The 22,110-nt window shown below is 45.8% G+C and overlaps 1 protein-coding gene across 1 annotated transcript in view; it reads left to right on the top strand.

Moving 5' to 3' along the window:
- Positions 1-22,110, top strand: part of TNS3 (tensin 3) — a 162,936-nt gene that overhangs the window by 51,335 nt on the left and 89,491 nt on the right. Inside the window, exons 11-14 of the mRNA XM_032238256.1 lie at positions 4,301-4,361; positions 4,628-4,703; positions 6,199-6,328; positions 8,548-8,613. Coding sequence (XP_032094147.1) covers positions 4,301-4,361; positions 4,628-4,703; positions 6,199-6,328; positions 8,548-8,613 — 333 coding nt within the window. The remainder of the gene's footprint in view (positions 1-4,300; positions 4,362-4,627; positions 4,704-6,198; positions 6,329-8,547; positions 8,614-22,110) is intronic.

Genomic DNA, 22,110 nt, shown 5'->3' with positions numbered 1-22,110 from the left:
TGTGAGGGCCTCCCGATTCAGGTAGGGCCGCAACTGGTGCACCAGGCGAACCTGGGCAAATGCCCCCCTGGTCACAGCTGAGAGATGGTGGTCAAAAGTTAGCTGTGAATCCAGGAGGACTCCCAAGTTGCGGGCCCTTTCTGAGGGGTTTAAATTTTGTCCCCCCAGCCTGAGTGATGGTATGGTGGTCAAATTTTTGGGAGGGAAACACAACAGCCACTCGGTCTTGTCTGGGTTGAGTATCAGCTTGTTTGCTCTCATCCAGTCTTTAACGGCTTCCAGTCCCCGGTTCATCACGTCCACCGCTTCATTGAGTTGGCACGGGGCGGACAGATACAACTGTGTATCGTCCGCATATTGGTGATATTTTATCCCGTGCCTTCGGATGATCTCGCCCAGCGGTTTCATGTAAATGTTAAATAGTAGGGGGGATAGGACCGACCCCTGCGGCACCCCATATGTTAGGGGCCTCAGGGACGATCTCTGCCCCCCCACTAACACCGACTGCGACCTGTCCGAGAGATAGGAGGAGAACCACTGCAAGACAGTGCCGCCCACCCCTATCTCCCGCAGTCGTCGCAGAAGGATACCATGATCGATGGTATCGAAAGCCGTTGAGAGGTCCAGGAGAACTAGGATGGAAGCATGGCCTCCATCCCTAGCTCTCCAGAGATCATCAGTCAATGCGACCAAAGCGGTTTCTGTGCTGTAACCGGGTCTGAAGCCAGACTGGAAGGGGTCAAGATAGTTAGCTTCCTCCAAGGTACGCTGAAGCTGGAGAGCCACCACCTTCTCAACAACCTTCCCTACAAAGGGGAGGTTGGAGACTGGACGATAGTTATTAAGGACAGCTGGATCCAGAGACGGCTTCTTCAGGAGGGGTCTCACCACCGCTGTCTTAAGCGCGGTGGGAAAGTACCCCTCCCGAAGAGAAGCGGTAACAACCGCCTGGATCCAGCCTCGTGTCACCTCACTGCTGTTGGCAACCAGCCAGGAGGGACACGGGTCCAGTATGCAGGTGGAGGCACTCACAGCTCGCATAGCCTTGTCCACATCCCCAGAGGCAACTTCCTGAAACTCAACCCAGAGATGGTTTGCCAAGTTTTCTCCTTGTGTCTTGGCTGGATCTACTGGGGTGGAGTCCAGGTCCGCTCGAAACCGGGCAACTTTGTCCGCCAAGAACTGGACATACTCCTCAGCCTTACCCTGTAAGGAGTCCCCCGTCTCCCTCCTATTTAGGAGGGAGCGGGTTATCCTAAACAGGGCGGCTGGGCGGGACTCGGCGGACGCTACCAAGGAGGCAATGTATGTTCTTTTTGTTGTTCTTAAGGTCCGAATATACTCCTTGGTGCATGCTGTCAAAAGTGCCCGTTTCGACTCGGACCTATCGGACCTCCACGAGTGCTCTAGGCGTCTCCTCCGGCGCTTTACCTCCCGGAGCTCCTCAGTAAACCAAGGAGGCCTCCGGGGGCCGCTGACCCGGAGGGGCCGTAGCGGCGCAATCCGGTCTAGAGACTCCGAAGCTGCCGAGTGCCAGGCAGCGACGAGGGTCTCCGCCGAACTGTGGGCGAGGGTATCAGGAATAACCCCAAGCTCCGTCTGGAACCTAACAGGATCCATCAGTCGCTTGGGGCGGAACCAGCTGGTCAGTTCCTCCTCCCTACGGTGGGGGTTTGGCCTCCGGAAGTCTAGCCTCAGTAGGTAGTGGTCTGACCACGACAGGGGTATGATCTCATTACCCCTCAGACCAAGATCGTAACTCCACTGCTCCGAGAGGAATACGAGGTCAAGCGTGTGACCCGCTGAGTGAGTTGGGCCTCGAATTACTTGAGTCAAGCCCATGGCTGTCATGGAAGCCATGAACTCCTGCGCTCCATCAGAGTGTTCACCGAGCGAAGGCAAGTTAAAGTCCCCCAGAACTATAAGTCTAGGGAACTCAACCGCTAGCTCGGCTACTGACTCGAGGAGCGAGGGGAGGGCTGCTGCAACGTAGTTGGGAGGCAGGTACGTAAGCAGCAAACCCACTTGACCCTTGAGGTCCAGCTTCACTAGCAGGGACTCACACCCGACAAGCTCCGGAGCAGGGATCCTACGAGGTACTAAAGACTCCCGGACTACAATAGCCAAACCGCCACCCCTTCCCTGGGCTCTCGGCTGGTGTAGCACCTGAAATCCGGCTGGGCACATCTCGACGAGGGGGACTCCTCCCTCAGGGCCCAGCCATGTTTCAGTAATACATGCCAGGTCTGCGCCCTCATCAGTTATCAAGTCCCGGATGAGGGGGGCCTTATGAACAACAGACCTGGCATTTAGCGACAGCAGCCTGAGACCAGGGTCCTGAACACCCGCGCCATCTGACCTTGGAGTGGGACTCCTAGGGCCGGAAGGAGGGATCTCTATGACACAGCGAGCCCTCCTTCCCCGATGATGGCCTGCCCTAAAGTCCCCGCCATATCTGCCTCTCCCTGTCATGACCGCAATGCTCCGACCCTCACCCGTGGTTGTGGTCCCCCCAACCACCCCGATGACCCCCGCATACCCCGGCAGGTCCTCCGAATCAGTCATACCCAAACTCTCACTCAAACAATCCTCACGAAATAATTAAAACACAAAGTTACAACAGTAATAGTAATAAAAGTGAGATCATTCATATCATCCCAAGCAGTCCCATGCACTCAACATACCGTATTAAAATAAAATTTAAAATTTAAAAATTTAAAAATTGCACGGGCTCATAGACACAATGTTCAGTTTAAGGTAGTCCAAAGGTGTCTTCTGCCCTCTCCTCAGGGAGGGCCTACCTTGAGGGGGGGCTCTTCTGAAAAGTTCAGTATAGTCCAGGGGGGGGAGGGGCTGGGGGGTAAAGTGAATTCGGGAGTCAGCTGCAATGATGCGAACCGGGGAGTTAATCATAGTAGCAAGAAGTCTGGTAAGTGTGTTCATTTCAACAGCTTCTTTTGATGACATTTCCAGGATCAAAGGAGTCCAAAGAGTCCAAAGAGGGAGGGAGGGAAGCCTATCTCTGGTAGAAGGGGAGGGGGGGCGCTCCATTCAATAATCGGGCCCGACGTTCTTAGGGCCCAGCGCGTCAAAAACAAGTCCAAGGTGGTCAATTTCATTAGCCAACAATGTTGGCGTCTATGGAGGCTGGCAGCTCGGAAAATTAAAGTTTGCCGGTCCGCTGCCAGCTCTGAATCACAGGACACTCCGCCTTCCCTCAACTCTGTCCCAGGGGCCAATTTCCCCCTCACCAACTCTCTCTTAGTTCTTCTTTAATCTCCACGGTCTCCACCAGTTCCTTCTGTTCAAGCCGCGATGTTAGGCGGCATTAGATGGTAACCACGGCCGGCAATGTCGGTGGCCAGCAACAGGCAGCGTCCCTCTGCGTCCCTGACGCTTCCCAAACTCCCCTCTCACCAGCTCTCTCGTTGTTTAAGTCAGTTCCAATCTCCACCGTCCGCTACGCTCGTTCGTTCGAGCCGCGATGTTAGGCGGCTCAGATGGAAAGAGACACAACGCTCCCACAGCCAGCGAGCCAACAGACAACGAGGGCCGCAGCAACCAACAATAGTCGGGGGAAGATCAAAGTTCCCCTGGCAGCTTGGCCATGAAGTCCCAAAACAGCTGAGCTGAGCCGCGGCGCTTTTCAAGCCGGCGACGGCAGGCCAGCGGCACAGCGGAGGTTGTAGTCGCGGCGGTCAGGCAGCAAACACGAAGGGGGAGGTCGGGCTTCTCAAACCAGCTGGGCCGCGGTGTTGGGCGGCGTCAGCGGCTTCAACTGTGCCGGCGTCTTTCGGAGCTGGCAGCTCGGAAGAGTAAAAATTTGCCGGTCCACTGCCAGCTCCAGGACCGCAAGAAGTTCACACCACCCCCAGCCTCCCTCGGCTCAGCTCCAGAGCACAAATTCCTCCTCTCCACGAGATTTTCTTTCAGTACGAAGCCAGAGCGGCGAACTCAGCAGCCATGTTCCTCGCCCATGCGCATATGGTCTGAGTTATACCATATCCTGTTAAATTATACACAGTCTTTGCAAGTATTATTCTTTTCATTGATGTGCAAAGCTAATTTTGATAGTCTTTAACTTATGACCAGTCATTTAACCACCCTTTACAATCACTATGGCCTTGAAATGGGTGCTTTATGGCCCATGAAACATGTCTAGTTATTGTAAAATGTCCTGGATTCCCCTCCCCCCCATTCACATGACTGCATTTTGGCACTCGGCAACAGGTTCACATGTGTTACTTATAGTACATGTTCCTTTAAAAAGTCTAGATATTTGTAATTTTTCCCCTTTTAGGTTGTCAATCATTTCTGAAGTTGTATGAGGGCATGCTGCCAGTTTATACATCAGAAGTATAGTAAGTAGACATAAACAGTTTTGACGTGTGCCTTTTCTATGCACTATGTTATGTAAATCACAAAGCTAAGTGATGTTTAGCAAAATGTATAGCAAAACATGGTTTAGATCTAAACTTCATTTTTTCCTATGGAAAGAATGATGTTCATGATACAGTCTCAACAGGATTGCATTTTTATTATGTAATATTGGATTTGGAGCAGTTGAAGTCTTTTTCTTTTGAAAATATTTCAAATATGTTATTTACATGATTCTCCTTTTTTTCAGTAGCACAGGGCTAGAGAATCAAAGCAGAGTCTGCATTGCAATTGAACCAGCCCAGCTGTTGAAAGGAGATATAATGGTAAGTGTTCCATTAACTTTGTTTTGGATAATGGATAGAATTCTAGAGTCATTTAAAGACTACATCACTAAATGTTTAAGTTAACGTTAGGCAGGCCATATACAATATACTATTCTTAGCAGATTTAATATTTTGAGGATGACCTCAAGCAAAAAATTTGTAAGAAAGGACTGATTCCAAAATCAACTTTTTTTTAATCTAGTTAGTTGGTGAAATATATTTGTATGATTAATTAATGTATTACATTTATATCCCATTGCAATTGGAAAAATAAGTCAGCAATTTACAAGAAAAAATGCAACATTAAAGTATCCACAATAGCTTAAAGCATCTTAAATAGCAATATCACTAAAAGGTGTTCTATCAAATAACCCCTTTTGTATGTCATTCTGAATGCAATCAGGGAACTAGCAAGTCTGATTCATATTGGCAAATTCTTCCAAAGGAAGCAGCATCTTCTACTCCCATGATGGCGAACCTATGGCACGCAGAGCTCTCTCTGTGGGCACGCCAGCTGTCATGCCAGCCCAGCTCCGCCATGCATGTGTGCATGCCTCCAGCCGGCCAACTGCTCTTTGTGTCTCTGCTGCACATAAGAGGGAAGCGAGGCGCATATGGGGTTGCATGTACACATGTGTGGGGGGTGGGGTGTATGCATGGGGTGCTTGCATTGCATTTTTGGGGCTTTGCGTGGCACCCCCGTGCCCCATTTTGGCTTCCAGGTTGGTGCAGAGGCTTTCTAGGCCCATCTTGTCAAAAGAATTAATGAAAATAGTTCAGGTCAAACACAACATACCACTTTCTGAGAGAATTAGCTTCACTTATTTCCTGCTATAACTTCATTGTACATAATAGGATAACTTGGATAATATAGGGACCATAAGAACTATCAGAAATGTTTTAAAGTATTCAGAATAGTAAATAATTTTATTTTACAAGTATAGACATTTTGAATTTGTAGGGTAACTGTATAAAAGAGGAAAAAAATATAGTTAATCTGAATCTCTCACTTGTTTTCTTCTTATTGAATCCCAAAACAATGTAATATCCCCATTTTCTGGTAGAATGAATAAAGTAATTAAAAATGAATATTGAAATAACTCCTGGGAATTTTGTTTAATTAATATTTTACTATATTAAGTGAAAATGATATATAATTCTGAAAATTTCAAATTTCAAATTCTAATTTATATGGGTCTTATTTCATATCTGGGTGGGTAGCATTGCTCCAATTACTCCATCCTTCCCTTGATTTTGCTAACAAATAACACCAGGAGGCAGTTTGGTGAGCCATCAGATAAGCTATATGGCTAGTCCTTCTTGCATCTTGATTTCCCAAGTCTCAATCCATCTTCTATTGTCTTTGCTATGCATCTGTTAGTGGAATGAAATACTGCTGCTTATGTATATTTTATGTAATTGCCCAGACACTTTGAAGTTGCAGGAATGCATAGATGTATGAATGTTTGTTTATCTATTTATCTATTTATTTTAGCTCAAGTGTTGCCATAAAGAATACCAGCACGGCATTCAAAGTAACATTTTCCGACTGCAGTTTCACACTGGTGCTGTTCAAGGATATGGTCTAATATTTAACAAAGAAGAGTTGGATGATGCAAACATAGGCAAGTCACCATCTTAGAAAGAGAAATTATAAAGCAGAAATTTTCTGCATCTTTGCTATCTAGAAGTTGGAAATGGTTATCTCTAAGTTGGTACTTTCAAACAAGAACTTTGTAATATCCTATATGACCCATGACCATTAGAATATTCTTTCAGAGATATTTCCTTATTTAAACAGAGAAAAAAGAATTACAGTGGATGCGCAAAAATGCAGTGGGAACGGGAGCAATAGCAATAGCACTTAAACTTATATACTGCTTCACAGTGCTTTACAGCCCTCTCTAAGTGGTTTACAGAGTCAGCATATTACCCCTAACAATCTGAGTCCTCATTTTATCAACCTTGGAAGGTGGAATCTTGGAAGGCTGAGTCAACTTTGAGCTGGTGAGACTCAAACTGCCGAACTGCTGGGAGCTGGCAGTCAGCAAAATTACCTACAATACTGCATTCTAACCACTGTGCCATCACCACTGTGTTGCCACCATGGCAATAGCAATAGCAATAGCAGTTAGACTTATATACTGCTTCATAGGGCTTTCAGCCCTCTCTAAGCGGTTTACAGAGTCAGCATATTGCCCCCACAGTCTGGGTCCTCATTTTACCCACCTCGGAAGGATGGAAGGCTGAGTCAACCCTGAGCCGGTGAGATTTGAACCGCCGAACTGCAGATAACAGTCAGCTGAAGTGGCTGCAGTACAGCACTCTAACCACTGCACCACCTTGGCTCTTCTAACTTCCTGCTGGCTTCCCCACTGACTTGTGAGAAACTGGCAGGGAGTGTCAGAAATCATAATCAGATGACCAGGGCTGACTACAATTATTGTGCAGTGGCCACAACTTTGTGAATACAACTGGTTTGAAGATCTTAACATTTCAATTACACCTGAGTAACAGTCCCCATTTTGAATGCTTTCTTTAAATTAGCAGATTTTAGATACCTTGATTCAAAATATTTTGTGTTTTAATGCACCATTTTGGTTAATTGAAGATAATGGCAGGCAAATAGCAGGAGATTTGTAGCAGAATATAAATGCAATATGTATGATCAGAAAGTAGTATGATATACACAGAGTTGAATAAAATTTAGAAAGAAAAATCTAAGAATTTATAAAAGTTATATATGAAATGTCTATTATAGTTGAAAATAGTTGTTTTAACTGACCATACTAGAACCATTAGTTATTCATCCCAGAGGGAGAAAGAGACTACCTTTGTTTTTAAATAGAATGAATGTCATAGGATGAACCATAATTGTCCATTATGTTTTATTATGTTTTTTTGTTCCTTCCTGCAGTTGGCATGTTTTGCAAGCACATTTTTGTACTAAACAAACATGGTACTAGATGAAGAATTGAATATATTCTTTATGAACAACTTATATCATTATCATATCATTGCTATTTTTTTTGGGGGGGGGAGGGAATTCATTCTGCTCAGGCCCATCTGAAATGAACACAAGAGTGTAAACACATAGCAATGCTATTATGTATTTTTCATTTATTTCTTTATGGCTTGCAGAAGACTAGTTCAAGATGGATTCAATGTAAAGAATTTAAAGTTGTGCTGTACAAAATGTAAACAATACTAAACTAAATTTAATACCAGGCAGCTTTATTATACAGCTTGGAATTTATTTGGTTTAAGATCATTATAATGTCTTGTTCTAACCATGGTGATGCAGTTGATATAATGCAGTATTGCGGGCTACTTCTGCCTGCTGGCTGCCTGCAATTTGGCAGTTCAAATCTCACCAGTCTCAAAGTTGACTCAGCCTTCCCTCCTTCTGAGGTAGGTAAAATGAGAACCCAGATTGTTGGGGGCAATATGCTGACTCTGTAAACTGCTTAGGGAGGGCTGTAAAGCACTGTGAAGCAGTATATAAGTCCTATCGCTATTGTTATTAAGTCAGCTTCTTATGTTCTATTTCTTGTTCAGGCAATAATTCCTGAAAACAATTATTTCCTTTTAAAAGGAATTTTAAAAAAAGGAAATATTGCAGATAAAATAGAGATCCAAATATTGCCAAATTAAATATATTATATAATTTAGTTTTGACTTAAGCTCTTTTCAGTGAAAATGCCATGGATTTTTAAAGTCAGAATATAGAATTGGGATTTTATTTCATGTCTGATATTCTATTCTGTTCTGCAACTCTGTTTTGTATGTACTTCATAAGATCCCTAATCTTTCAGAACTATTTTCTGCTGTGGTTATTTTATAGATGATCATTTTCCTGAAAATGGAAGAGTTGAATTGGTGTTTTCGAGTTCCCCAGAAAAAAATCCAGGTGAGTAAAATATGTTCTAAAATTTACTTCAGCTGCTCTCAATGTCTTAGTCAAAGGAGGGTCATAGAACTACAATTATAAGCTAAGATCAGATTTACTTGCGTCTACATTTTATTTTCCAAGTATAATTTCTTACATTCTGCAAGTTTATCCTAGTTCCAGAATTCTGTTCATGCCAAAGATAACATTGGATTCCTGAGCTTTAAAAATATGATATTGCAATCTTGTTCAAACATAAAATTCTAAGGAAACTTTTTAGCCTGTTGAGAGTCCAATGGTGTCAGGCACCACTCCATTCCATAATTAGGAAAGAAGACTAAGAGACTCCATGGTTGGAAATCAAAAGTACTTTTACTAATTATAAATGGTAAGCGAGCAGTAGCAAAGCAAAGTCTGCTTAATTTGGCGCGAAAGCAATTGATATATAGAATAGCCCGTTCCCCCCCCCTTAGGATCAAAGCTCCAGTCCAATCATAAGTCCTTCAAGTGTCAGGTGTGAGATAACTTCAAAAAGACAGGCCGAAAGATGGAATGTCGAGGCCGTTGAGGCAGGCGGGAAACACAGACGCATGCGCAATCCCAACGTCTGGCACATCCTAGAACATTCCTCCAGCACATCAATTAACCCCTCCCAAATACAAGCCCCCCCCTTCCCGTTTCATGGCAGCTGAAGCAACAGCAAGGCAGAAGCTGACATCCGGCCGTCCCCCAGAAAAAAGGCTGTCAGGCCTGGGAAAAAAAAAGAAACAAAACAGACAAACGACAAAACACAAAAAGAAGAGGGAGGGGAGAAAAGTCAAGGCTTGTCGGGATAAGAAGCATAAAATTTCTGTAGCAGACGGGGAGCATGAACGTGGGATTTATCAACCCATTCCGTGTGGGAGGGGGGAAAGTGCTTCCAAGCTACCAGGTATTGGATGCGATTACGGTGCCTGCGGGAATCAAGAATTTCACGAACTTCAAAATGATGTTCCCCATCAATCAGCAACGGAGCAGGCGGAGGTTCATCTGGGGGGCGTAAGTGGGAAACCCGAACAGGCTTGATGAGGTTGATGTGGAACACCGGGTGGATTCGGTTGAGGTGTTTGGGCAATTGTAAACGAACAGAAACAGGATTGATGACTTTCACAATAGGGAAAGGGCCAACATACTTGGGTCCCAATTTCTTTGATTTCTGTGTAGTGTGCAAGAATTTCGTGGACAAATACACCAAATCCCCAATGCGGTATTCATAGGGCTGAGAGCGTTTCTTATCGGCTTGCTTCTTATGGGCCTTATGGGCAGCGTCCAAAGTGGAAAGAGTCAGAGGCCAAATGCGACTGAGACGCTCACTCCAGTCCGCAACTGAAGGAACCTGTGGTTGGGCAGTAGGCAATTCGGGAATAGGAACAAAATCTTGGCCGTAAACGACCCGAAAAGGGGTGAACCCCGTGCTGGAGTGAACCGAGTTGTTGTAGGCCACCTCAGCATGTGGCAACAAGTCGACCCAATCGTCTTGTTGATAATTGATGAAACAACGTAAATATTGCTCAAGGACGGAATTTGTACGTTCACAGCCGCCATTAGTCTGAGGATGGTAGGCGGAGCTAAGGCCCTGGGCGGACCCAATGCGTTTGAGAAATTCCTTCCAAAAAGTAGATGTAAATTGGACCCCACGATCGGAGATAATACGGTCGGGAACCCCATGCAAACGGTAGATGTGTGAAAGGAACAGTTTAGCCAATGCCTTGGCGGAAGGAATTTTGTGACAAGGCACGAAATGAACTTGCTTGGAAAACAAATCAGTGACCACCCAGATGACGGTATGCCCCTGGCTTTCGGGAAGCTCAACAATAAAGTCCATAGAAATCTCCTTTCAAGGGGCAACCGGGCGAGCGACGGACTGGAGTAGTCCCTGCGGTTTCCCCGGCGGTTTTTTGGCGGTAGCGCAAACTGGGCAACTGGCCACATAAAGTTCAATGTCCTTTTTTAAAGAGGGCCACCAGAATTGTCTCTTCACGAGGTGCAAAGTTTTTACGAACCCAAAATGACCCGCCAATCTGGAGTCATGAGCGCGACGAAGGACGACCAGACGTAGGGACGCGGGGATGTATAATTTAGCACCAATCCACGGTAGATCGTCCCGCATGGTGCACTCGTTCCGATGGTTCAGAAACCAGTCGTCTTGAGGAAGAGCTTTTTTAAGGTCAGAAAGTAGATCTTGAGGCACTTCCCTCTGAGCTTGGGTCTGCTGACGTGTGAGTACCGGAGCTGCCAGGAGCGGTTGAACGATACTCAGTTTAGAGCAATTATATTGAGGTAATCGGGACAAAGCATCCGCCATGAAGTTCTTTCCGCCCGGGATATACTTTAGAGTGAAATTGAAACGGTTGAAATATTGGGCCCATCGCATCTGTTTGGGGGAGAGACGACGAGGCGTTCGCAACGCTTCCAAGTTCTTGTGGTCAGTCCAAACCTCAAATGGGTGTTTAGCGCCTTCTAGGAAATGGCGCCAAGTAGCGAGGGCCCAACGGACGGCGAAAGCCTCCTTCTCCCAAACCGCCCAACGCCGCTCCGTGTCAGTGAGTTTACGGGAGGTGTATGCGCAAGGCTGCAAGTTACCTTGGTCGTTGGCTTGCAGCAGAATGGCCCCTACGGCGACATCACTGGCATCAGCCTGGACGACGAAAGGCCGGTCGAGATCAGGATGCTTAAGAACTGGTTCAGCGGCAAAAAGGCGTTTAAGTTTCTCGAATGCCGCTTGGCATTCCATGTTCCAGTCTAAAGGCTTATTAGGTTTAGGCTTCGGGTCGCCTTTCGTCTTGAGCAAATTAGTAATAGGGAGGGCAATCTGAGCAAAAGAGGGAATGAATTGACGGTAGAAATTAGCGAAACCCAAAAATCTTTGCAATTGCTTACGAGTTTTGGGCGCGTCCCATTCAGTGACCGCCTTCACTTTTTCAGGGTCCATTTCAATGCCATCAGGGGAGATGCGGTAGCCCAGATAGTCAATTTTAGATTGGTGAAACTCACACTTAGAAAATTTAGCATAAAGGTCAGCGGCACGGAGTTTTTTCAGAACAGTGCGCACCAGATTGACGTGGTGGTCGTAACTGCGAGTATAAATGAGGATATCGTCCAGGTATACGATAACGCCCTTGTAGAGATGATCGTGCAAGATTTCATTAATAAGTTGCATGAAAACAGCAGGAGCCCCTTGTAGGCCAAAAGGCATAACCCGGAACTGGAAGCAACCAAGAGGGCAGTTGAAAGCAGTCTTCCATTCGTCCCCTTCCTTAATGCGTACTCTATAGTAAGCTTCTCACAAGTCCAATTTAGTGAAAATGCGGCCCTTCCCTAGCTGTGCCAACAAGTCCTTCATCAATGGGACGTGGGTAGAGGTTCTGAGTTGATACAGCGTTAAGATTTCTAAATCACAGCATAAGCGAAGAGAACCATCTTTCTTTTCACGAAACAGTACAGGGGCAGCCACTTTGGGTCGAGCCGGTTCAATGAACCACGTTTCAAATTTTTGTCAATGAAAGAACGCATCTCCTCCATTTCCCTGGGCGACATGGAGTAAATCCGGGGTTTAGGGAGCTTAACCCCGGGTAAAATGTCTATGGAGCAATCAATAGGCCTGTGGGGGGGCAGAATGTCCGAAGATTGTTCGCTGAAGACGTCCTTAAGATCCAGATATTCCTTCGGAATTTTCTCCTCCCCTGCAATCCTCTCCTGCCCTCTAGCGGCCACTTCCGGAACGTCAGTGATAGGTTGGTCCGGAGAGCCCTCTCCCACTGGAGGCACCTTCGAGCGAACGCGTAAGCGGCCTGTCCGCCAATTTATGTGAGGGTTCCACTTCCGGAGCCATGGGATGCCCAAAATGAGTGGCCTGTCCATGCTATGTGCGACCACAAAAGAGATTAATTCAGTATGGGTACCCATCCTCATTTCCAAAGGCTCCGTAAAAAAATGGGCGCCCCCCCCCGCAATGGATCCATCAATTTGGCAAAATACAATTGGGGTCTTCAAAGTGCGCAATTTGAGGCCTAATTTCTCCACCATGGCTGGGTTGATCATGGATCGGGAACAGCCGGAATCAAGTAAGGCCAGGAGGGTGGCAGGTTCCCCCTCAGGAGGAACTTTTAATTCAATAGGGATTAGCAGGGGCCCCTTGTTTGAACTCACCCAGTGAGGCGATGTGTCGTCATCGGAGTCCTCCGAAGAAGAGGAGGTAGCATTCGCGTCTCCCTTTAATGGCTGGGCAAAAGGAGGGGGGTTGGATTCCCCAGCGAAAGCCGATTCCTTCTTCTTCTTTTCAGGGCCTCTGCCAGACTTTTCCTCACGTTTGGGAGGGAGTTGCGCAGAGAGGGGTAATTTAGCACGGCATTCGGGGGCGGTGTGCCCTAATTTGCCACAGCGAAAACATGTTAAAGGCCTGGAGAGGCCAGAAGGGGGCCCCCTCGCTTCACTTCGTCGTTTGAAAAGTGATTGAGTGGCTGGAGGGGGAGGGACTTGGCAGCCCTCTCCTTCCGCTTCCTTCTTTCCTCTTTAGCATAACGGAGACGGGTTTAAGTCGAGTTCAGCGTCCGCTGCATGCTCAAACCAAGTGATTAAACGTCTAGGCAGGTTACGATTGACACATTGCTGATAAATGTCTTCATTCAATCCTTCAGCAAATCTGTCCAGTAGAGCGTCCTTCCCCCAGCCTCTCATGTATTGGGAAAGACACTGAAATTCCTGGATGTATTGGGCGACAGGTCTATCGTCTTGTTCAAAGGTTAAAAACTTCAATTTGCTTCGCTTCTCAGTTAACGGGTCATCAAAACGTTGGCGGAAAGCCTCCATAAAGCGGTTGAAATTCCCCAAGAGGGGAGAGCCAGACATATGCAAAGCAGTTGACCATTTAGCAGCCTCATCATCTAATGACAAAAGAACCATTCTGACCCTCATGATGTCAGTTTCAAAGTCTCGGCCATAAATCTCCATGTAATTAAACACCTGCATAAGAAAAGAGGCCAGGCTAGCAGAATCACCCTTGTAACGCACAGGCAAGGGAGGGATTTTAGCCATCCGATGTCTTCAGGGGGGAGGCCCTCCTTGGTCAGCAAAACCTCTAGCTGCAGGGGGTGAAGCAGGCCGAGGGGGAGGGGGAGATGTCGGGCGTGGGTAACGTTGCCAATTTCTCCAGTCTCTTTCCTCCTCCCCCCTTCTTTCCCCCAAATAAGTTTGACCCCAATAATCAGGTAATTCACTCCGCTGGGGTTTTCTCATGGGCCCCTGGAGCTGGTAGCTTCGGCATTCTCCTTCATCGCCTCCCCTTCTTTCCCCAAAGTACCTTTGGCTCCAATAGTCAGGGAATTCAGTCGTCTGGGGTTTCTCACGGCACCCAGCTCCAGCAAAGGTTGTCTGGGTGGTCTTTGGGTGAGTCCAGCATTCCAGCTTGTCTCTGTCTCTCTTTGTCCCACCGAAGTTGACCATCGGGGTGGGGGGGGCAGGTTCAGGCTGGCTGGAAATTTGCAGTTGAAATAAATCTTCGTGTAAGGATAAGTCAGGCGGGCTGGGCTCGTGTAGAGAAAGGTCGGGAGGTCCTACTCCACTGGAATCCGCACCTCCAACGGCCCCCTCCTCCTCTCTGATCGGAGAAGACATTATCTCCCTTCTCGGTAGACGTAAATCTCCTGGAAAGGGTTTCTTTTTGAGACTTTGCTTCTTGTCAGGCACCACTCCATTCCATAATTAGGAAAGAAGACTAAGAGACTCCATGGTTGGAAATCAAAAGTACTTTTACTAATTATAAATGGTAAGCGAGCAGTAGCAAAGCAAAGTCTGCTTAATTTGGCGCGAAAGCAATTGATATATAGAATAGCCCGTTCCCCCCCCTTAGGATCAAAGCTCCAGTCCAATCATAAGTCCTTCAAGTGTCAGGTGTGAGATAACTTCAAAAAGACAGGCCGAAAGATGGAATGTCGAGGCCGTTGAGGCAGGCGGGAAACACAGACGCATGCGCAATCCAACGTCTGGCACATCCTAGAACATTCCTCCAGCACATCAATTAACCCCTCCCAAATACAAGCCCCCCCCTTCCCGTTTCATGGCAGCTGAAGCAACAGCAAGGCAGAAGCTGACAAATGGAAATAGTATAGGAGATATGAACATTATTTTCTCTGCAAATCACTGTGGAGAAGAGGGGAGAGTTGCTATAACACCATTATTTCTGTATTATATCTGCTCAGAAACATGCTTGATACTTTTCTTATTCTTGTTGAAAAAGGCAACCTATACCTATATCCAATGAGTTAAAGCGTATTATCTCTCTGTCTACTTTGAATGTTTGAATGTTTATTTCATTTGTATGCTGCCCTTTTCCCCCGAAGGGGGACTCAGGGCGGCTCACAACTCAAACCAGGGAAGGGGGATACAGACAAATTAATAACAACACAAAACAATGCATAATTTAAAAACACGCAACAATCATACCATTCGAGATGGGGCAACGGTTCTTTAGCCCCAGGCCTGTTGGAACAGCCAGGTTTTAAGGCTTTGCGGAAGGCCCGGAGGGTGGTGAGGTGCGAATCTCCACGGGGAGTTCGTTCCAGAGGGTCGGAGCAGCCACAGAGAAGCTCTCCTCCGGGTAGTCGCCAGTTGACACTGGCCGGCGGATGGAATTCGGAGGAGGCCTAGTCTGTGGGAACTAATCGGTCTGGTGGAGGTAATTGGCAGCAGGCGGTCTCTCAAGTACCCAGGTCCAATACCATGAAGGGCTTTATAAGTGACGACTAGCGCCTTGAAGCGTATCCGGAGACCAATAGGCAGCCAGTGCAGCTCGCGGAGGATAGGTGTTCGTGGGTGAACTGAGGTGCACCCATGATCGCTCGCGCGGCTGCATCTGGACAAGTAGGAGTCGCCGAATGCTCTTCATGGGCTGCCCCATGTAGAGCATGCTGCAGTAGTCCAGTCTAGAGGTCACAAGGGCGCGAGGTGACTGTTGTGAGGGCCTCCCGGTTCAGGTAGGGACGCAACTGGTGCACCAGGCGAACCTGGGCAAATGCCCCCCCGGTCACAGCTGACAAGTGGTGTTCAAAAGTCAGCTGTGGGTCCAGGAGGACTCCCAAATTGCGGACCCTGTCTGAGGGGCGTACTGTTTGGCCCCCCCAGCCTGAGAGATGGAACACTTGGCCAATAGTAGGAGGGAAACACACCAGCCACTCAGTCTATCTGGATTGAGTACAAGCTTGTTAACCCCATCCAGTCCCTAACAGCCTCGAGGCCCTGGCACATCACGTCAACGCTTCATTGAGTTGGCACGGGGCGGACAGATACAGCTGCGTATCGTCCGCGTACTGGTGGTATTTTATCCCGTACCGTCGAATGATCTCACCCAGAGGTTTCATGTAGATATTAAACAGGAGGGGGGACAGGACCCGAACCCTGCGGTACCCCATAAGTCAGGGGCCTAGAGGTCGATCTCTGCCCTCCGACCCAACATCGACTGCGACCTGTACGAGAGGTAAGAGGAGAACCACCGTAGAACAGTGCCTCCCACCCCCACCTCCCGCAGTCGTCGCAGAAGGATACCATGGTTGATGGTATCGAAAGCCGCTTGAGAGGTCAAGGAGCACTAGGATGGAGGCATAACCTCCATCCCTGGCTCTCCAGAGATCATCGATCAATGCGACCAAAGCGGTTTCCGTGCTGTAGCCAGGCTAAATCCCGACTGGAAAGGATCTAGATAATCAGTTTCCTCCAAGGACCGCCGGAGCTGAAAGGCTACACCTTCTCAACAACCTTCCCCACAAAGGGGAGGTTGGAGACTGGACGATAGTTGTTTAAGATGGCTGGATCCAAAGATGGCTTCTTCAGAAGGGGTCTCACCACCGCCGCCTTTAGAGCGGGGGGAAAGAACCCCTCCCGAAGGGAGGCGGTAACAACCGCCTGGATCCAGCCCCATGTCACCTCCCTGCTGTTAGCGACAGCCAGGAGGGACACGGGTCCAGTACACATGTGGACGGTACTTACAGCTCCCATGGCCTTGTCCACGTCCTCGGGGGTAACAGCTGAAAATCAATCCAGTGATGTCCTGCCAGATTCTCCCCTGGTGCCTCAGCTGGTTCTGCGCAATTGGAATCCAGGTCCGCCCGAAGCCGAGCAACTTTATCCGCGAGAAATTGGACGTAATCCTCAGCTCTGCCTTGCAAAGGATCGCTTGTATCCCTCCTATTTAGGAGGGAACGGGTTATCCTGAACAAGGCGGCTGGCGCGACTCAGCGGAAGCAATCAGAGAGGCAATGTGTGTTCTTTTAGTCATCCTAATTGCCCGGAGGTAAGCTCTGATGCTGGATGTTAAATGTGCTCGGTCTGACTCGGACTATTGGATCTCCATCGTGCTCTAGGCGTCTCTTTTGGTGCTTCATCTCCCAGAGTTCCTCAGTAAACCAAGGGGCCCTCCTGGATCCACTGCCTCGGATCGGCCCGTAAAGGCGCAATCCGGTTAAGAGTCCCTGCTGCTGCTGAATTCCAAGCAGCAACCAGAGTCTCCGCCGGACTGCAGGCGAGGGTATCAGGAACAACGCCAAGCTCCGTCTGAAAGCCCAAAGGGTCCATAAGTCGCCTGGGGTGGAACCACCTAATCGGTTCCTCCTCCCTACAGTGGGGGTTTGGTCTCTGAAAGTCAAGCCTCAGTAGGTAGTGGTCCGACCATGACAGGGGGTAACATCTCGCTATCCCTCAAACCAAGATCACAACTCCACTGCTCCGAGAGGAATACCGAGGTCGAGCATGTGACCCGCCGAGTGAGTCGGGGCCTCGAATTACTTGGGTCAAGCCCATGGCTGTCATGGAAGCCATGAACTCCTGCGCTCCATCAGAGTGTTCAACGAGTGAAGGCAAATTGAAGTCCCCCAGAACCATAAGCCTGGAAACTCAATTGCCAGCTCGGCTACTGACTCAAGGAGCGAGGGGAGGGCTGTTGCAACGCTGTTGGGAGGCAGGTACGTTAACAGCAAGCCCACTTGACCCTTGAGGTCAACTTCACCAGCAGGGACTCACACCCGACAAGCTCCGGAGCAGGGATCCTACGAGGTACTAGAGACTCTCAGATAACAATAGCCACACCCCCACCCCTTCTCTGGGATCGCGGCTGATGAAGCACCTGAAAACCCTCTGGGCACATCTCAGTGAGGGGGAATCCTCCCTCCGGGCCCAGCCAGGTTTCAGTAATACATGCCAGGTCTGCCCTCTCGTCTAAATAGGTCCCGGACGAGGGGAGTCTTATGAACTACAGACCTGGCATTTAGCGACAGCAGCCTGAGACCAGGGTCCTGATTACTCGCGCCATCTGGCCTTGTAGTGGGACTCATAGGGCCGAAGGAGGAATCCTCTATGACGTAGCGAGCCCTCCTTCCCCGGTAATGACCAGCCCCTAAAGTCCCCGCCATATCTGCCCCTCCCTGTTAAGACCGTAATGTTCCAGCCCACTCCCATGTCCGTAGTCCCTCCACCCACCCCTATAGCCCCCGCGTTTCCTGACAGGTCCTTCGAATCAATCCTCCTCTCACACAAACACAGCCACTCATCCATGCATTCCCCACATAGGTCAGTTAAAACACAAAAAATACAACAATGATGAAATTAAAAGTGGGTACAGTCATCAATCAGGCATACCATTCACACTGCATTCCTACGTGCGCACTCCTCCGGTAAGGCTGAAAAGGTCCCAAGAGTCTAAGGTGGTTGAGGGAGCAGACGGTCTTCCTATACGCAGGGGCATCCCCATTTATTTATTATCTTTATCTGCTCCTGTTGAGAATTGCTGGTTAAGTCTTATCTGGAAAGATTCTGCATTGAGATAAAACATGGAAGCCTATTTCTCTATTTTGGGAAAAATAATAGAAGCTGTAGTATAAGTTAAATCACTTTGGATTGGTATGATCTACATATTTTCATGCAACTCATGTTACTTTTTCCATATGCAAAGATACAGAATTGTGACTAAATTCAAATTTGGATTGAGCAATTCTATTTCAACTTTTTTATTATACTTTGCATATGTTCACTTCCAGAGATGTGGTTATAGCAGTTGGACAGGAAGAAAAGAAGCAAAAGCCCAGGGGTTAATATCCAAAGTAATTTTAGTCTGTTTCCTTGTTAAAATGTAGAATTTGTACAGTGAGAAGTTTAGTACTATTAAAAATAATCAATTTCTAAGATGCATTCTATGCAGTTTTTCAGTAGCTGATTTGCCATTTTTGATCTGATTTAGTGTGCAGAAATCAATACTAAGAGGTATATACTGTAACACTTTATGTTAAATAATAAATATGTTTACCGAATATATTTATTCTTTTTTCTAAAATTGTTTCCCTGTAGAAAATTAAGAATGAAGAATTAAATATATATTTTTTGAAGAAGCTCTTTCACGTATAGAAGGCTTGATTTGGGAAATAACTAGAGCATCTGTTGCAGATTGGGCAAATCGGTAGTGGTGGTGGTGGGAGGCTCCACCCACCCGCCTGGATGCTTCTGCGCTATGTGCAGAAAATCGCATGTGTGCATGAGTGAACCGGTAGTAAAATAAATTGAAACCCACCACTGATCTGTTGGAAGCCCCCCCCCCACACCACACCCTTTTCTCATTCTGTAGAATCATTTTTTCTTATATAAAGACTCATGATGAGCATTAATGTCCTCAGTGAATCAATATTGTTACAATATTTCAGGATATGAATATCTATAAAATGTCCATGGAATAATAATAGACTATAACAGCTCAGATTCTTTCGTTTTGCTGGGATTCTTATGCATATTTCAATCCTGATTGTAAAGGTTAGTGTCCTGAAAGGGGAAAATCATTTTAAATGAAGTGTGACAGTCATTAGTATTAAGAACAGATAGAATCCAACTTTAAAAGCAGTTTAAAGTCCTGTTTCCCAGTACTAATTGCAGGTTACATGATAAATTCTACTAAAACATTTTTCTCTTTTCAGTAAACGTTTTGAAATTGGTGCATAATTTTAGAGAAGTAGGGAGAGGCTAAAATTATTTGGGGAGCTTTCCTCTGCTTTGTTTTTTTAAATATTTGAATAGTACGAATGAATCAAATATTTCATTATTTCATTGTAGTTCAAACAATTTTGCTTGTAGTTTAACATATTTTGTCAATATTGCTAGCTAGCATGCCTTTCCACTAAAGCAGTGTTTTCTGTATCTGTGAACATCTTCAAGCACTTTAGCTCAACTGACTGTCCCCAGTAGCATTCCACATGACTGCTATTTTGATTTTATGAAGTGTTTTACTACAATATTTAAGTCTTCCTTCAAGAAGGTAAAACTTTTGACAGATTTGGTCAAGATAGAGAAATTAGCATTAGATAGTAAGTATCATGGCTGGATGAATAAATATAATGACAAATGTCTAATTTATCTCTTAATTTTTTATAAGGGCATAGCCTTCTATGTGAAGTTGGTCTTGGGACTTATTTAGAAGCTTCAAACAATGCTGAATGCAATGGCTGGGTGCTTACCACAACATATATTGCAAGGAACTGCACTAGTTGCTGGCCTGTTAGAAAGCCAACATAAACTGCTGATGTGCAGAATTCTAAAGTATGCGGAGTTTTAAAGTGACATAAAACTCTGGGAAAGATTCTGCTTCTTCAGTTGTGATTTTTGGGATATGACTTGATGATTACATAGAAACATATTGTTTCTGCAGCATTCCAGGCCCTTGCACTTTAGAGAACTGTTAAACACCCATACAAACACACACTAATTGTTTTTAATTAAAGCAAACATTGTTACATTCACTCTATCAATATCTATCTTGTACCTAGATTATTTTATTCAGAAATATTACCGTATTTTTCTGAGTATAAGATGCACCGGAGTATAAGACACACCAAGTTTTTGAAGAGGCAAAATAAAAAGTTTTCTGCAGATCTCCCAAAAATGGCACTTTTTTTGTGAAATGGACATACATAGCATTTAGGAGGCTTATAGAGTGCTCCTGGGGGCTGGGGCGGGGCAAAAGCGAGCAAAAAATGGCCTGTTTTTTGCTCATTTCTGCTCTCCCCCCAGGAGCACTCTATAAGCCTCCTAAAGGCTATGCATGGCTTCCCCTTATGGTGAAGAGGGCGGGGTTTTGGGAGGCCAAAAATGCTGTATTCATTGTATAAGACACACTCAGATTTTTACTCTCTTTTTGAGGGGAAAAAGGTACTCAGAAAAACACGGTATTTTACAAGACATTGCATAGTATTTGAAAGAGGTAATTCGCTTGTTAGCTTGACTGAAGTATCCTTCACAAAATGTTAAAGAAGCCAATCCTTTGAAAAGCTTGTGTTTCAAAGTATGTTTGTGGATATTTGCACATACATGTGAAAACATGACATGATATACCTGTCAACATACATAGATATATGCATGTGCAGACAGCAGGAGACATCCTTTGAAGCGAACCATCCAGGCTTTTCAGTTGCACATACTCCAGAGTTTTGAAGAAGGGTGTTTTGCTCCTGGAAGCACATTTTATAATTTACTTATTGTTCATGTTTTGTACCGCCTTATTATTATGATTAATCTTCAATTTGATTCAGTCTAGGATTGGTAAAAATTTAGGATTGCATACAATATTATCTGATGCAACTTTAATTGCGAATAGAGCTTTGAATATTTTTCCATTGTGGCTCTTAGTGCACTCCAAAATTTCTCCCAGGAGTGAGATGGTTAGATAGATATTGAACTCTGGAATAAGAATACATAATATATACTACTGTAATTTGGTGGTATTTGAAAATGACAACCATGCAAAATTGGGAAAACCTTTACATTTGTCAGAAGCACGTCATTATCTAGCTCACATGTCATATGAGTAATCTTTGCCTGACTGAGGAATAATCTTTGCTGGCTTGAGATTTTGTTGTATTATTTCCCCCACCTCCCTGCATTTTCTTTCATTTTTTTAATTTGAACTACCAGTATGTACAATGAGAAGCTAAATTGCTGAAAAGGAGAAGTGAGTAATTCAGGCAAGCTGCTCCATAAATACATCAAAGCAGACTTTTTTAAAAGAAGGAAAGTTGAAACCTTCGAAGTTCCTTTTATCCGTATCATTGTTCATTGTTGTAGGTTAAAAGTAAGCCTGAATTATTGTATTGTAACATTGTTTGTTTATCATCACTGCAAAATAATTATGTATATGTTTCCATTTAAAAGAGGCCCACTTTAGCATAAGCAATGGAAAAATTATATGGTTAACATTGGTGAGGTTTGAAAACACCCTGCACAGCTAGAAATTGTGGCCATGCATACTGATAACCAAGTCTTTCAAATTCCCTAAGCTTACTTGGGCATTTTAGAATACCATATAATCAACTTCTGGCCGTCAGGAATTTACACAGAACAAACTTCTTTTTGGCCATTTTTCATCACTACTTTTCTTCTTTATTTTGAACTAAAGGACATAGCTGTTGAATTTTTTTATAATACTATCATGAAGAAAAAAATCAAAGGTGGTTATTT

This window comes from Thamnophis elegans, chromosome Z (genome assembly GCF_009769535.1).
Source record: "Thamnophis elegans isolate rThaEle1 chromosome Z, rThaEle1.pri, whole genome shotgun sequence".
Taxonomy (NCBI): domain Eukaryota; kingdom Metazoa; phylum Chordata; class Lepidosauria; order Squamata; family Colubridae; genus Thamnophis; species Thamnophis elegans.
This window is presented reverse-complemented; position numbering and strand designations above follow the sequence as displayed.